The sequence below is a fragment of the Lathyrus oleraceus genome, chromosome 1 (genome assembly GCF_024323335.1).
Source record: "Lathyrus oleraceus cultivar Zhongwan6 chromosome 1, CAAS_Psat_ZW6_1.0, whole genome shotgun sequence".
Taxonomy (NCBI): domain Eukaryota; kingdom Viridiplantae; phylum Streptophyta; class Magnoliopsida; order Fabales; family Fabaceae; genus Lathyrus; species Lathyrus oleraceus.
This window is the reverse complement of record NC_066579.1, coordinates 425979946-425997233: the sequence shown is the minus strand read 5'-3', so window position 1 is coordinate 425997233 and position 17288 is coordinate 425979946. Positions and strand designations below refer to the sequence as shown.

General features: G+C 38.3%; 2 protein-coding genes across 2 annotated transcripts; both read right to left on the bottom strand.

Annotated features, from left to right (window-relative positions):
- Nucleotides 1–562: 562 nt before the first annotated feature.
- On the bottom strand, nucleotides 563–1149 carry LOC127079144 (classical arabinogalactan protein 25). The gene has a single exon (XM_051019567.1). It carries the CDS (start codon nucleotides 1096–1098, stop codon nucleotides 670–672), a length of 429 nt encoding a protein of 142 aa, XP_050875524.1. The 5' UTR covers nucleotides 1099–1149; the 3' UTR covers nucleotides 563–669.
- A 597-nt stretch (nucleotides 1150–1746) lies between these two features.
- LOC127079137 (serine/threonine-protein kinase RUNKEL) lies at nucleotides 1747–8444 on the bottom strand. The gene is made up of 10 exons (XM_051019558.1): nucleotides 8214–8444; nucleotides 8022–8111; nucleotides 7813–7865; nucleotides 7513–7588; nucleotides 7360–7421; nucleotides 7201–7279; nucleotides 7051–7110; nucleotides 5265–6911; nucleotides 4221–5090; nucleotides 1747–3099 (listed from the first exon to the last, which is right to left on the bottom strand). Exons 1-10 carry the CDS (start codon nucleotides 8259–8261, stop codon nucleotides 1999–2001), a joined length of 4086 nt encoding a protein of 1361 aa, XP_050875515.1. The 5' UTR covers nucleotides 8262–8444; the 3' UTR covers nucleotides 1747–1998.
- Nucleotides 8445–17288: the final 8844 nt, after the last annotated feature.

Sequence of the window (17288 nt, the reverse complement as noted above, 5' to 3'; positions counted from 1 at the left end):
ATTGATGCCAATTATGTGATTATGATATACAAAGAATGAGACAAAGACAGCAAAACAAGACAAAACATGATTACCTAAACATTACTAGTTATTACTATTGAAATTTCTCACTTGATTGGGCAGCATGTGGTCGATAATTGGAAATTATTCATGATGATTAGGTGTCTATCACGTGCACTTCAGCCTCAACATGAAAAAAATATGAGCACTTGCTTTTGCTTCAACCATGTAGCACTAGCACCCCACTTCAACTCAATTCATGGCATACAAGTCTGACAGACCTGGTAGCAACTCTTTCATTTCAATGTGAGTGCGTCTCTAGAATCACGACGAGTTTGACAAAATCACAGTTCGAAACTACAAACTGTTGATCTAAACATGCACTCAATGTGACTTTCAGCTTTAATGAGCATAGTGAAGCTGGAATTGCAAAAAGGCTCTTTAAACAGTTCAATCATGGGCCTCTCATTAGAAAGAAAAGATAAAGAACACTTTAACATAAAGGAAAAACAAAAGAAAACTAACCTCAATAATTACAAATCATAAAAAAAAAAGTCAGCAATTGAGAAAGAAACTGAATTTCATTATGATATCATCATATACTACAAGGCAAGAATGAAAAATTAACAAACAAGAAAGTGGAATATGATATGATACATCACAAATCATTTACTGCAAAGAAATGTATGCTGCTAAACATGCAAAAGCAACAGTGGCTATGTCAAAAACTACACTTGTATGAGCATTGGAAGTAGCTTGTATTGATCCAAATGGTGCAAATGCAGAAAAGGGTCCTGGAGCAATGATGTCATCTGGGTTTGGAGGACTTGGATTGGAAGGAATAGTGGGAATGTCAGAGCCTGTAGGAGTTGGTAAAGCACCACCAGAGGAAGGCAAGAGTGGAGCAATGTCAGGTGACAAATCTTGGGAAGGAAAGAGTGAAGATGGAGAAGGATCTGTTTTTGTTGCTGGTGAAGAAGAGGAGAGTGTGGGAATTTCAGGAAGAGGTTGTTGTGATTGTGAATAAGATGAAAGGAGAGGTGAAGGCATGAAAACCATCATGATCATTAGTACTAGATAAAAACTGAATGATGCCATTTTAATGGTGAAGGCTTTTAGTGGAAAAAAATGATGGCAATAACCCTTTATATTGGCAAACACTGTGAAGCTTTGCAGGCTCCTATCACTTTCACAACCCTCTTCTACCAAAGACTTGTGTGGGGTGAAGTGGGGGCCCCACTTGGGTTGAATCCATTGGATCATGATATGGAAAAGTTGTGTTTTTTTCTTTGAGGAACAGACAAAGAATGGAAAAGGTTTCCATGTGACGTTTGGTGAGAAAGAATCATTTTCTACCCGTGATATTTGGTGCCATACAGCTCTTTCTTTTTTTGATTTATTAACATGTGTCATTAAGACACAAATTAGGGTTACCCTAAAGTTAATACTGTTAATTATAGAACCAAAGGGGTATGTGTGTCCCCTTATCATTTTGATTTGAATGACTGATTTCTTATAGCTGACAAAAATTTGTTGTTCTGGCCATGTGTGCATATAGGTACCCTATCAAATAGGAACATGCTATTGTTCCAAGTTTCCATTTGAGCTCATAACTTCTTGTTTTTAACATGCATCTCACTTAGTATGAGATAATAGCAAAAACTAGATACAAACATAGAAATATCAAGTTTATTTATATACATGTAACCTATATGTTTCTTCTTTTTTAAATTACCGACAGGAATCTGAGGTAAGTAATTTTTCATTTCATGAAGATACAGAGTACACATAAATTAAATAGAAGTACAGTGAAGCCTGAGTGGAATTCACCAAAATGCTTAACCTTTATCGGGAATTTACTAATACCTGAAAAATAAAGGTAAGCGAGTAAAATGGAGAAGTTACAGATTCTGCCAACTATAACAGGACAATCATATTGGCAAAAACGAACATGACAATTGTAGCATAGCATAATATGATACCAATCATTATTCAAATTCAAATGCAGCGAGGTAACCGCTGCAACTCCGAGGCTGCCAATCCAGCAGTTTTGGCTAAAGCAGGGACACTTGAACTCTTGAGTTCAGAAACTATTCCTTCAATTCTTGAAATCTCTGGTATCGATATTGATAGGATCATTGCATGCAATAAGTACTGCTTGCAAGCATAACCTAAAGCATGAAGCATTCTCTGAACCGTTAAGTGAGGGATGCCTTTACTCCAGGATTCTAGGATCACGGTGACCTTGGGGAGATTGGTTAGTAGACCAGTTGTGGCTTCTCTAGGAGCAGCCTTGAGCAGTAAAATCACACACTCGGAAGCTATATCGGCAATACTGGTTTCCCTAGATGCACTCAACTCTAGGAAGACACCAACATTGCTTCCGAAATCTGTTATATCTCTTACGCATTGCTGGGGGTCAACCACTCCACTCACCTCAGGAGGACAGTCGCCTAAGAGAGTTGGTTCTGTTGTGTGTCCGAAGACTGAACGTGCTAGAAAAGCTCTACACAGCCCAAGAGTTGGTTCCAGCAAATCTTCCATACCCTTTGCACATACAAACTCAAGAAAATTACCAATCCTCCTAACAACTTTCAATTGGGAGAGTAACTTTGACTCCATTTCCGGAGCAGAAGCCAGAGCAAGACACAGCTTAATGTTATTCACATTTGCATTTGACAGATCACCAAGCAAGAACTCAAAACATTGTGATATTGTCTTCAGGTGTAGAATGTCTGGAATTGAAATAAAACTGAACTCTAATAACATGACGAGAAGTTTCTGTGCAAAGATAGGAATCGGATCTTCGTCTTCGATCAAGGTTGGGTAGAGAGGAAGAAAATGTGTATTTGATACAAACTTCAGATCATTCAATCTTTGTTCTTCTTCAATTGGTTCACTCAAGAGAATAATCATCACATCAAAAAAGATTTTAAGGCACAAAAATCTGGCATCACCATCCTTGTTACCCTTGTAGAGAACAGTCAAACTAGGGAGGATTTCACGAATGAAAATGTCAGGATTACCAAGGATCACAGAAGATTCCTCCGTCAGAGACTCTAAAATTCGTAGAAGGGTTATTTGGAAATCATCTCTTCCCTGAAAGCGAAACAATAAACAAAGACAGCAATATCAAATATCAATTGTCAATTAAAAGTATACCTTGTTCTACTGAAAGTAGCAGCTGCCGTCTTAACTAATACTATGACCTAATCAATGATAGCATTGGTAAAATAACTGTCAAAACAGTTATTTAAGAGAGATGAATTGCAAAACAATATGTGCAAATTTAGCAAACAATTTATCAGATATTAGAACACTTTATGTTTTGACTGAGCTTTTTTCTATTAAAATACTAATGTATAATGTGCACTCGCCTCTTGAGGTATGCTCAAATGAGAAACATGCTCCAATTTTTCAAATAAACACCACTACCCTTATTGATTGGGAAAAATACACTAGTTTTTTGGGCCTACTGTTATTTTAAGAAAATAGAGGTGTGTGTAATTGATGGGTAAATATCATCTACAGGATAAAGAGGGTGTATGTCTTACGTATATTTCATGCAAAGTGGGTGCAATTTCTCCAAAAATTAACAAATCTTATAATTTATTATAAGTAGAGTAACTATTTTCATAGATAAATTTAATAATTCTTTGTAGACATAAAATTTCGCCATTTTTACTGCCAAACTAATAATATCTATTGAGTAGATTAAGTCTACAAGTTTTTATGAAGTTTAAAAATTATTTGATCCTTCATCAAATAATTTTAATTTAACATATGATTTATTTTTGTAAATACAAAAGGTGGCTATAAGATTACATAGCCACGAACATTCGATTAATATAAAAATTTGGTGTGCATGATCTTTAAGATAATATTACCATATTCAACAGTTGGATTGATGAACTTTAATGTTTACAAAAAAAGTTATTAAACCTATTAACTTAACAAGAGTTACTCTTGGAGTAAGTCCATCTCACTTGATTAATTATATCAAATACTTATTTTGAGATCAGCACTCTTTTTTGGTGAGATTTGAGGTCAGCCCTTAGATTCTAAAATAGACCTTTTATTTCATTAGTAGACTATCTATCGACTATATCTTAGCACAATTAATATCCGACTAAACTTTGCAGCTTAGCTCTGACAGAACTCATGATTTCAGGAAAGCATAGGATTAAAAGTAAACAAGATCTAACGGCTGAGTCACAGACCTGAAACGGTGCCTCTGCGAGTTTAATGAGATTCGCCAACTGCCGTAGTACTGGAAGTGTCGCCACTTTGTGCTTAAAAGCTGAACTTTCAAGAAGATGAAGAACAACAGGAAACAAATTAATATTGGCTTTTGGAGCAGATCTGCCGGTAAGGGAAGAGATGTGTCCATGGCGCCTTCCTCCCATCATTTGCTGGATATCCCCTGTTATCATATCCAGTAAACCTGGAATAGTAGATGCCACAATATGCAGAAATGCAACTAAACACTGCCTCACAAAGGCATCCTTCTCTTTTCCCAGCCTATCCACCACCGAGAGTAACTTATGGCTACAAAAGAACTGTGGAAGCCACCTTCTACCGTGCTTGCAGAGGAGAGCCACAAAGACAAGTGCCTTTCCTTTTAAGACTTCACTACCCTGCTCAACAAGGGACAGAAGACTTGGGATCAGATTCTTATCCTCTGAAAGTTGTATAAGGTATCTTCCAACATTTGTGAGCATATGACTTCCAAGCATTGCTGAGTTAAGAAGATTTAAGCTAATTTGCTGCTCTCGTGGGCTGCCTTTGACAAGAGCAGAAGCTAGGTCCTTGAATGAGAGTTTCTCTATAACAGACTGAATGCTAGGAGGATTAAAACGAACTAAGCGCACTAAACATGACCCAGCAGTAAGCCTCATGCTTTCCTGTTTCCCTGCCGCTCTATAGATGTAGCAGAGATTATTAATAACATCTTGACTGGTCAAACGTCCCACCCAGACACCTCCTTGACTGCAAATATTCTCAACTGTTCTCAATGCATACAATTGAGTTATATCATCCTCACCTTTTCTCAATATCGATGTCACAAGGGAAATTAATGAATTTGGAACCTGCAGCCAGATCAAAATAAGTTAACTCTAGAAAAATATGAACTTTGAAAGTTGGCTAAGAAAATAAAAAAAGGTGGAAATAAACACACACACACTAGCACTACAGAACTCAAGTTTCAAATGACATAGGCAGATAGACAACAAACAGTATATCCAACAAGCTTAGAAGCTAACCTGCCAGCCATGTGCAGTCCTATTGTCCTTTGATGGAGATTCAAGCGGAGTGTTATCTTTAGAGTCTGCACTTTGGGTGGATATATAAAATAGCAACTCACCCAAAGCAGCCATAGAAAACCTTCTCACTTTTTCCTGTCTGTCCCTAAGGCCATCCGTCAATGAACCTAGAATTCCAGAATTAGCCAAACTATCATCAACAAAGGTAGAGTGTCTGATCAACAGACCAATCAGTGAAGCAAGTTGAACACGTAAAGCTGATGCCTTAGACTGACGTAGCAATTTTACGAGAATGAGCATTATTGGCCCATTGGTCAAGATATTTGCTGCATCAGCATTACTGCTCAACATCTCGAGGTACCTGACCACATTTTGTTTTTCTCCAATGCTAGTATTCCCATTCAAGATGGATGCAATTCGGTTATGTACTGCCTCCAATTGCTCTTTAGGCATCTTGACAAAATCAGGTGCTTGTAACGCCTCAAAAGGAAGTGAAGGGATGACTTCCGAGCCTTTGTCAACTTTTCTGCTGGGCATTACAGGTCTGACTGAGAGATCAGATGGATGCCAAATAACCTGGGAATTGTCATTTGATGATCTCGCAGAATCAGAGTCAAGGACAGAACCTAAATCTTCTTTTGGCCTATGTTTTTTCACTAGAGGGCTTACACTTGGAGAAATAGCAGATATGTCAGAACGGTCAGGAGTTGACTCGTGATCGAATGACCTTGAATCTTCTGAGGCAGGAGTAGTCACAGATAAGGTGTCCAACTGGTGTATAACATTTTCAGTGTCATCTGCTTTTCCTTGATTATGAAAATTATTCGCCATTTTCTCATTGGGCACGGGTGTGTGTTCAGAACCATCAGTTTCTTCAAGTGTATCCTCTTCACTATTCTCATTAAAATCAAGTTCCATGTCAGTGTTCTCAATTTTAACATCTGCATCCTTCTCAGAGCTATTGGGCAAGGGGCGACGATAGTTTTCTTTCTCATTTTCTTTTTGTAAATTTGATTTTGCTATTCTTGAAAGTCTCAAAAGATTCAAACCTTTTTTAATATTGGAAGAATCTTTCTGCTTGACCTCAATTGTTCGGCCAGAACCCTTTGTCTGAGTTCTGTGACTATTTGGTGTTGCCCTTGTTGGTGTCTCAATGCCTCTTAATCCAGAATTTTCATCCTTTTTTAGCACTCCCTTCATGTCTTTTTCACGATATTTGGGAGGGGTTCTGTTATGAGAAGACTTATCTCCATTACGTTCTGATAAGCATGGTTTAGCATGAAGCTCTATCATATCATCAAATGCAGGTTGAGAAGGAAGAGACACTAGAGAGAATTTGGTTTTCCAAAAGGCATGACCACAAAGCTCAGGCCACTGTATTCTTTCGGCTGGATCTTTGACCAACAGAGAATTAATTAAATTGACAAAAGGTCGACTTGGATTTCCTGGGAGAGGTGGAGTCGGGTCTGAAATGATGGATTTTACAAGGTGAGTGAATTCTCTTCCCACAAAAGGAGGCCTCCCAGCATAACATTCATATAGTACACAACCGAGAGCCCAGAAATCAGAAGCATAAGAATGAACTCCGCCATCTTCAAAAAGCTCCGGAGCCATGTAAGAGGGTGTTCCACGTTTTGCTGGAGGCAACTGCAGAAAGAAGTAAAGAGACGTAGTATGTATTAACATATTATTTGGTTTCAGTAGAAAAATGACAGCCATAGTTGAGTAGAGGTCTATCAATATATGAATGTGGATGTCCGAAATTGCAAAAATTAGTAAAGCATACCGAAGAAGAAGGAACTTTCGATATCTCTTTTAACTTTCTTGCCAATCCGAAATCACAGAGCTGCGTCAATAAAGTGATAACTAAATTAACAAAAGGGTAAATAACTAAATTAATCCAATCAACAATGAAAGAGAGTAAATGAATTGACACCTTTGTACGTCCATTTTCATCTAGTAGAATATTTGATGGTTTCAAATCACAATAAATAATTCCATTTGAATGTAAATACCTGAAAGCAGCATCCCAGTTTAATGAATAATAAGAGTAATACAACTAAACTAAGAGGAAAACAAAGGGAAAACGACATACTGCAGAGCTCTGACGAGGTCACAAGCAAGCTCATTAACAGAATCCTCAGGAAGCTGAATATCCTGAAATTCATCTTCGTAATCAGCACCAAAAAGAAAGTAACAATAAGTATGATCCCCCATTCCAAAACACATGTAGTGAAATACTAAGTACCTGCCGTAATATAGAGAGTAGATCCCCACCCACACAATACTCCAAGACCAACCATAAGTGAGCAGAAGTTTCATACCTAAAAAAGCATAAATATACAAAACATAAGAACGGAGTTGGAAAAATACCAATCCTAACACTAATATAGAATTAAAAACAAACAATAGTTTCAGACAAAGCAATTTATGCACAATTAATAGTAAGAATTCCTCGTTTTCGAGTTCTCCTTATTTTAGTAAGTAAGAATTTTTTTTATTCATCAAATTCACATCAAACAATTTGAATAGAATTTAATGTCCTTACCATGAATAAAACCTGAGCACATTTCGGTGATCCAAAGTGTGAAGAATCCTAACCTGCAGAAGAGTAAAAAACAAGGTAATTAGCGAGTTTTTGCACATCAACACAATCCAGCTCAAGATCTGGTAGAAAACTATGGAAAATTACATAATGAATGCTATAATTAACTAATTAACAAGAATAATTTCCATAATTAAGTAATAGTAACTCACTTCTTGAAGAACCTTGTTTTTCTGAGATTTATCAACGCTTTTGATGGCGAAATACTCGATCGTCTTCTTCTTTCTACCTTTATACACTGTCTGCGAATTCACGGAAGAAGAAAAAGAGAGTTAGATCGATCGCGAGATAGAAGTGCAAAGATTGAAGATAGAAATGAAAGGAGAAAGAGGTAGTTGAGTTACGGAGTATCTGCCACGACCAATGGCTTCGTAGATGTGATACTGGTTCATGTTGAAACTGGATTTTCTAGGGTTTTTCTTTGGGGATTTTGGATAGTGATGCTGTGTGGGGATGAACAGAGAGTGTTCTAACGGGCGGGGTATTTTGAAAAATCAAAATGTGCGGATATTATTTTCTTGCTTGCGTTTGAATGAAATGGGGACAGGAAAGTTGTTTTAAATTTTCTTTTGTGATGGAAACTTGGTTTATTTATTATATTTGAAATTGGAAGGGTGGTGGTATCTTTTTTATCATTATTTTCGTTTTAAAAAACCATTTTAACTTTTTTTTATTGTGAGTTCCAATGCACAAGGGTGTCATTGGTTTAAAGAAACAAGGAAGAGAGAGTTAAGTCTAAGAGAAGTAGAAAAAGAAAGTGAAATTCTCTTGATTGGTTTAAGAGACAGATAGAGAAGAGAGAAGAAAAAGAATGAGACCCATCATTTTTTATAATCTATTCAAGAGTAAAAATTTTGTTAAGAATTTTACATTTTTTTCTAATTTTCTATTAATTTAATATATTTTGGATCGGATAAATTGCCCAACTAGATCGAACTAATGTCAAGTGTCTAGTCAAGAATACCATTCCATGAAGGGCGATGAATATGGGATCCTCGCTAGAAGGCCACACACCAGATAATTCGATCATTATCACCCATGTTGAATTCATCAGATATTTTTTGTTACGCTGTCTCATTGGAAATTCTTTCGATTAACAATAACAACATCTGATTATACAAGTGAAACCGTTGGTTTCATTATAACTTCTACCTCGTTGTCACATTTTGTCATCTCATCAACCCGGAGGAGCCAACCAAGACATCTTCATAGAGAGGATCACAGAAGAACGTTATGAAAGGAGAGTCGAAGGATGAGAGGTCAATCCTAAGGTTCTGAGAAAAATAGAAGTTAGGCAGTGTCCCCAATATAGTGTTTATGTTGATGTTAATCGCCACAATAACGAATCATGTGTTGGATATTTAAGATGGGGTTTTCAATTTTTAATCCTCTTAATAGAATAATCTTGACGAACGAATTTCAATTAAATCGTTAATCACAAATCAAACATAAGCTAAGATCATTGACGTGGAAAATATCATCGTCTTTACGAAGTCCACCCGAGCAAAAAGTGGAATGTGGTGCTAATTTTTTTTTTTAGAATAACGATAATTATGATCCACAAGAGAAAGAGCTCATTTATAACTCACTATTTGTGGGATATTTAAACTCTTATTATTTGACTTTATTTTGTTTTCATAAGCATAATTAGGGATAATTAGGTATATTTTGTTATTTTTAGCTTAGTTAGCATGAAACACATGTAGGAAATACCATAACCTTTTACGAAGTCCATCAGAGCACAAAGTGAAATGTGTTGCTAACCTTTTTGTGAGAATGACGATAATTATGATTCATAAGAGAAAGAGCTCCTTGATAATTCATTATTTGTGAGATATTTAAGCATTTATTACTTGACTTTATTTTGTTTTTATAAGCACAATTATGGTTAATTAGGTATATTTTGTTGTTTTTAGTTTAGTTGGCATGGAGCACGCGTGGAAAATACCATCGTTTTTACGAAGTTCACCTGAACACAAATTGGAGCGTGATACTAATTGTTTTCTTAGAATGACGATAATTAGGATTCATAGAAGAAAGAGCTCCTTGATAACTCAATATTTGTGAGATATTTAAACTCTTATTACTTTAGTTTATTTTGTTTTCATAAGAATAATTAGGGTTAATTATGTGTCATACGGTGAACTGACTTGGGGTATTTTGCTTTTTATCGCAATGTCGCGGATAGCAAGAGTCGCCACCGACTTTTCTTTTATCCAATAAGGAAAGGTGGAAAAGAACAGGAAAGACCTCAATAGATTTTGGGTTCGGGAGGTACATTATACAAAGGGAAGGTATTAGCACCCTTTGTATCCATGGTTATCCATGGGCTCTTAATTGCTGGATCACTTATATTTTTGTCTGAAAAGTGTTGGTGAATTGTTTAAAAATGTTTCGAAAAGAGAGTTTAACTTTGTAATGATTCTCGTATGAATGTATACAAAGTATTTATCTCGTTTGATTTTGAAAAACAGTTTAGAAAAATATAACTTGGTAATGATTCTAGTATGAATGTATACCAAGTGGTGATTTTCTAGGACTTGCAAAGTGTGAGGGGTGGAAAATGTTTTAGGTTATGATCCAGTAATTGAGAGTTATACCTTCCTAAGGTCGTTATGGGCATTTCCTATCCTTATGAGGGTAAAACTGTCCTTACTATTGAGAAGTAAGTAGTTTTATCCTTTGGATGTAAAAGGGTCATTGTAGGGTCATCGATAGGTCATTGAAGGCAACAGTTGTAAGGATACCTTAGCATTCGAAGGGACGATCATCATTTAACCGTAGGCTACACCGAAGGGTCATCAAGGGACAAAATCGTATTTTCGAAGGCAACATCCGAGGGACCATGATTTATTTTATGATGATTTAACCGAAGGGTCTTTGCTAAGTGTATCCCTACATTCGCGGGACACGACCGTTATACCGTAATACCGTAGGGCAGCGAAGAGAGGTCCAAGATCACATATTTAAAGGCCGTATTTTACAATCAATTAGGCAATTAGGATGAATCTCCACATTAAAATCAATACATTAAAATCAGCTAAGTAATTGAGGGTGGATCTCCACATTAAAATTAATACATTAAAATTAATTAGGTAATTTAGGGTGAAACTCCACAAAGGGCATCCCACAAATAAAGTGGAATACCTATCTAGCTAGCTTTCCCGGCGATGCGTGAACCTTTGCAAAACTCAGCAAACATGTCAGAATACCAAATCAGGGTGCAATCGAGAATTACACCACAAAAGAAACCAGAACAGCAGTAGGGTCAGATAAACAATGCATGGCTATGATAAAAACATGACAGGTGGGCAAAAGTCAGAACAGAAAAGTCGGCTGCTGTCGCGTTCGCTCCTGCTTCGTCTAGCGAAGTCTTAGCGAACACTCGTTGCATGCTCGCTTAGCGATGTGCTAGCGAGCGGCTGCGGATTCCGGTTTTAATAACGATATAATGGCAGCAAGCTTCATGTAACACCCCGATTAAAATAAGAGAATTATTTAATTGAGTTAATATTATTTTATTAATTTAATTAAATAAAGTTGAATTATTGGATTATTATTATTATTATTATAGATGTTATTTATTTTAATAATAATTAAATAAATAAAATAATTGGAATATGAAGAGTGGAAGGGTAAAAGTGGAAATTGGATAAAAGAGGCCAAAGTGAGAACTCAGGTTGTTTTCACGTGTTTTGCCTCAGAGTCAGAGAAAGGGGGAGAAACGCTGAAGAGAAAGAGAAGGAAGAGGAAAAGGCCAAAGATTGCTCAGAGCTTCCTTCAATCCAAAGAGGTAAGGGGTCTGAACCTTATTAAATAATAATATGCTGAAAATGGTGAAATATCAGATGAACGAAATTGGGATTTTAATCGAAGGAATTCGTAGAAATTATATGCAATGATGTTAGGATTTGTGAAATCGAATAGGAGACTAATTGTATTAGATGATATGAGTGATTTTGTGCGAAATTTGGACTGTGGAAGGATGAATTTGGATAGATCTCGTAGCAGAGAAAGCCATTGCAGATCTGGAGATCTGGTTTCTGGTCATACGCGTATGGCACTAGGCAATACGCGTATGAGATGGCCTGGTACGCGTATGGCACTAGGCAATACGCGTATGGATGAGGAAGATGAAATTTTGAACGTGAAATGGTCTCTGGTGGTACGCGTATGGGGAAGTGATACGCGTAGCATACGCGTATGGGAATGGCCAATACGCGTATGGATTTGGTCAGGCGTGGGCAATACGCGTATGAGCATAGGCAATACGCGTATGGGCAGACTGTGGTCTTTCCTGGACTGTTGTTGTGCAGTTTTTGGTTGTTTAGGCTGAGCGAGGTAACTTAGCTGATGCATGGTATACGAGGGATCATTTCCCGTTGCTTTGAGTGGTATAGATATTAGTAGAGTGCGATAATAATGTGTTGATTATGTGGCATGATGTGATATGTTTGTGATAGAATGTGTTAATGATGATGATAACATGACTATATGATGCTGTTGTTGCTATGTTGATTATGATGCATGCTTGGTGTGCATGCATTCATGAAAGGCCGATGCCTAGTGATGAACGGACTGAGTTCCAATGATGTTGTTGACTCCGGGCTTGTTGAGAGGCTTGGTTCCTTACGGGGAACTCGGATTCTATGGTGATGAATCTGGGAGTGGTGATCCTGTAGTTGGTCACAAAATGGGTATACCGAGTTGTGTTGAGTCATGCATGGGTGTGTGCATTGCATTTGATGTGTTGTTTTGTTGATGTTCATGAGTATGTTGATTATGATGATTATGATGAGCTGTGTTGGCATATGTGAAATATATTTATGTTTATATTTCTGTCGTTATATTATTATTTAATAATGTAATTCTCACCCCTTCTGCATGTGTTTATGTTCATCTATGATGAGCAATGTGCAGGTAAAGAGGAGTAGCTATTGTTGAGGTTTGAAGAATAAGTGTAGAGTTATTCTACTGAGTCGAGTCAAATGCTCTGGTCATGTGACACCGGGGTTATGGGATTCGATAGACAGTTGGTTATTATTTATGTTGTTTATGATGACTAAATGTTGAGATGTTTTGAAACATTGTTATGAATTGTTATATGATGAATTATAATATTTGTGTTGTTGTCCGCTGCGAAGTTTTAAATATTAAATAAGATATTTTATGTTGTAATGCAATATGTGTTATGTTGTAAGGAATGTAAACTCTTCTACATGTTGTACTCTGATAATATATTTAAATATGTCGTTTGGGTAGAAGGGTGTTACATTAGTGGTATCAGAGCATGGTCAGTCCAGTCGAGTCATAGTGTGATGTTTTCCCTGTTGGTCGATTAGTGTCAATGACACTGTCAATATTTAACGGTTGTGGTTGTGTTGTGCAGAGTATGGCTGGAGAAAATGACCGTGCGATTGCTGAGGCTTTGGCTGCTATGGCGCAGGCTATGCAGGCGCAGCAGAATCCGCCGGTCGACGAGTTTAGGAATTTGGGAAGGTTTCTGAAGAATAACCCTCCTACATTCAAAGGGCGCTATGATCCAGATGGTGCTCAGATTTGGCTGAAGGAAATGGAGAAGATTTTCCGGGTGATGACGTGTACTGAAGCACAGAAGGTGCAGTTTGGTACGCATATGTTATCTGAAGAGGCTGAAAACTGGTGGGATAACACCCGACAGAGGATTGAAGTACCAGGTGCTGAGATGACTTGGGAAAGGTTCAAGACGGCCTTTCTGGAGAAATATTTTCCTGCTGATGTGAGATGTAAGAAGGAGATGGAATTTTTAGAACTGAAGCAGGGTAACATGTCTGTTGCTGATTACGCTTCGAAGTTTGAGGAGCTGGTGCAGTATTGTCCTCATTATAATAATGCTGATGCTAAGGAATCCAAGTGTGTCAAGTTTGAGAACGGGTTGCGTCCCGAGATCAAACAAGGCATTGGTTACCAGGAGATTCGTAGGTTTCCTACACTGGTTAATAAGTGCAGGATATTTGACGAAGATAGCAAGGCTAGGACTGCTCATTACAAGAGTCTTAGTGAGAAAAAGAATAAGGATCGTGGTAGTCCTTATGCATCTCCGAATGGTAAAGGTAAGCAGAAAGTGGTAGATGACAAGAGGCCAAGTGGGGGAGGATCTCCCATAGCTGGTAAATGTTTCAAGTGTGGCGAGCCAGGCCACCGTGCTGATAGCTGTACCAAGAAAGTGCTGAGATGTTTCCGATGCGGTCAGACTGGTCATAGAGTTACTGAATGTAAGGATGCTGGTCCGACATGTTTTAATTGTGGCGAGAAAGGCCATATCAGTTCGCAGTGCTCGAAACCGAAGAAGGCGGCTACTGCAGCTCATACTACTGGTAGGGTGTTTGCTCTGAGTGGAACTGAAACTCCTAAAGAAGATAATCTGATTAAAGGTACTTGCTTGATTAATAATGTTGAATTGCTTGCCATTGTTGACACTGGTGCTACTCATTCGTTTATTTCGTATGAGTGTGCGACCAGGATTGGTGTGATTATGTCGTCCCTAGGCGGAAGTATGGTGATAGATACTCCTGCTAATGGTTCTGTGAAAACTTCTGTTGTCTGCCGAGGTTGTCATTTGACGATCTTTGAGAGAGAATTCGTGGTTGATTTGGTGTGCTTGCCCTTGCACCAAATTGATATTATTCTGGGAATGAATTGGCTAGAATTCTATGGCGTGTTTATCAACTGCTATAGGAAGACGGTGCGGTTTTCTGAAGTTGGTGAGAATGATGAGGCAAGATTTCTATCTGCTAGGCAGGTGGGGGAATTAGTGAAAGATGAAGCTCAGATATTCGCTTTATTTGCGTCTCTGCAAGCGGATAAGAAAGTGGTGAGTGTAGATTTGCCTGTTGTCTGTGAATTTCAGGATGTGTTTCCGGAGGATGTAAGTGAATTACCTCCAGAACGTGAGGTCGAATTTGCCATTGACTTAGTACCAGGTACGAGTCCAGTGTCGATGTCTCCTTATAGAATGTCGGCAACTGAATTAGTTGAATTGAAGAAGCAACTTGAAGAATTGCTTGAGAAGAAGTTTGTGCGTCCAAGTGTTTCTCCTTGGGGTGCACCAGTATTGTTAGTGAAGAAGAAGGAAGGTACGATGAGGTTGTGTGTCGATTATCGGCAGTTGAATAAGGTGACTATCAAGAATCGGTATCCATTGCCGAGGATTGATGATTTGATGGATCAGTTGGTTGGAGCTCATGTTTTCAGTAAGATTGATTTGCGGTCGGGTTATCATCAGATCCGAGTGAAGTCAGATGATATTGCGAAGACTGCTTTCCGTACGAGGTATGGTCACTATGAATACACTGTGATGCCGTTCGGCGTATCTAATGCTCCAGGTGTGTTTATGGAATATATGAATCGTATATTTCATCTGTACCTTGATAATTTTGTTGTGGTGTTCATAGATGATATATTGATATATTCTAAGACGGAAGAAGAGCATGCAGGACATCTGAGAATTGTTTTGCAGGTGTTAAGAGAAAAGAAATTATATGCAAAGTTATCTAAATGTGAGTTCTGGTTGAAGGAAGTGAGTTTCCTTGGCCATGTGATTTCGAGTGGTGGGATTTCTGTTGATCCGGCTAAAGTTGATGCTGTATTACAGTGGGAGACTCCGAAGTCTGCTACTGAGATACGCAGTTTTCTGGGGTTAGCTGGTTATTATCGCAGATTTATTGAGGGCTTCTCTAAGTTGGCATTGCCGTTGACGCAGTTGACTAAGAAGGGTCAAGTGTATGTGTGGGATGCAGCTTGTGAAGCGAGTTTTGTTGAGTTGAAGAGGCGGTTGACCAGTGCTCCAGTGTTGATCTTGCCTAATCCTGGTGAGTCCTTCGTTGTTTATTGTGATGCTTCTTTGATGGGTCTTGGTGGTGTTTTGATGCAGAACGGTAAAGTTGTAGCTTATGCTTCTAGACAGTTGAAAGTTCATGAGAGGAATTATCCTACGCATGATCTAGAACTTGCAGCTGTTGTATTTGTGTTGAAAATGTGGAGGCATTATCTGTATGGTTCCAGATTCGAAGTGTTCAGTGATCACAAGAGTCTGAAGTATCTGTTTGATCAGAAAGAGTTAAATATGAGGCAGAGAAGGTGGTTAGAATTACTGAAGGATTTTGACTTTGAATTGAGTTATCATCCCGGTAAGGCTAATGTAGTTGCAGATGCGCTGAGTAGAAAGTCTCTACATATGTCTATGATGATGGTTCGGGAGCTTGAGTTAATTGAACAGTTCCGTGATATGAGTTTGGGTTGTGAAGTTTCCGCTGATAGTGTAACGTTGGGTATGCTGAAGTTGACTAGTGGAATTCTGGAAGATATTCGGAATGGTCAGCAAGTTGATGTCGCTCTAGTGGATCATATTACTATGGTTAACCAGGGTAATGGTGGTAATTTTGAGATTGATGAGAATGGCATCCTGCGATTTAAAGGTAGAGTTTGTGTTCCTGAGGTGCCTGAATTGAAAAAGAGTATTCTTGAAGAGGGCCATAGGAGTGGATTGAGTATCCACCCAGGTGCAACTAAAATGTATCAAGATTTGAAGAAGTTGTTTTGGTGGGCTGGTATGAAAAGAGATGTTGCTAAGTTTGTGTATGCCTGTTTGACTTGTCAGAAGTCAAAGATTGAACATCAGAAACCGGCAGGTATGATGCAACCTTTGAAGATTCCTGAATGGAAGTGGGATAGCATTTCCATGGATTTTGTGACGGGATTGCCGAGGACGGTGAAAGGTAATGATTCTATTTGGGTGATTGTGGATCGATTGACTAAGTCGGCGCATTTCTTGCCGATGAAGATTAATCACTCTTTAGAGAAGTTGGCAGAGTTGTATATTGAGGAGATAGTGAGGCTGCATGGTATTCCATCCAGTATTGTGTCTGATAGAGATCCCAGATTTACTTCTAGATTTTGGGAAAGTTTACAGAAAGCGTTGGGAACTAAGTTGAGGTTGAGTTCAGCTTATCATCCTCAGACTGATGGTCAGACTGAAAGAACTATCCAATCCTTGGAGGATTTATTGAGAGCTTGTGTGTTGGAGCAGAGTGGTTCTTGGGATAGTTATTTGCCGTTGGTGGAGTTTACTTATAATAATAGTTTTCATGCTAGTATCGGTATGGCTCCATATGAAGCATTGTATGGTAGGAGGTGTAGAACTCCATTGTGTTGGTATGAATCCGGTGAGAGTGTTGTACTCGGGCCTGAGATTGTGCAGCAGACGACTGAAAGGGTTAAGATGATTCAGGAGAAAATGAAGATTTCTCAGAGTCGTCAGAGGAGTTATCATGATAACAGGAGAAAGGCACTTGAGTTCCAAGAGGGAGATCATGTGTTCTTGAGAGTTACTCCGACGACAGGTGTGGGTAGAGCTTTAAAGTCTAAAAAGCTTACTCCGA

Bases quoted from the DNA above. Each gene is read 5' to 3' on its own strand.
- LOC127079144 (XM_051019567.1), bottom strand. From the start codon at position 1,098: ATGGCATCATTCAGTTTTTATCTAGTACTAATGATCATGATGGTTTTC.
- LOC127079137 (XM_051019558.1), bottom strand. From the start codon at position 8,261: ATGAACCAGTATCACATCTACGAAGCCATTGGTCGTGGCAGATACTCC. The intron at 7,422-7,512 runs GTACTTAGTATT...GATGAATTTCAG, and splicing joins TACTCTCTATATTACGGCAG to GATATTCAGCTTCCTGAGGA. The intron at 7,111-7,200 runs GTGTCAATTCAT...TTATTGACGCAG, and splicing joins ATGAAAATGGACGTACAAAG to CTCTGTGATTTCGGATTGGC.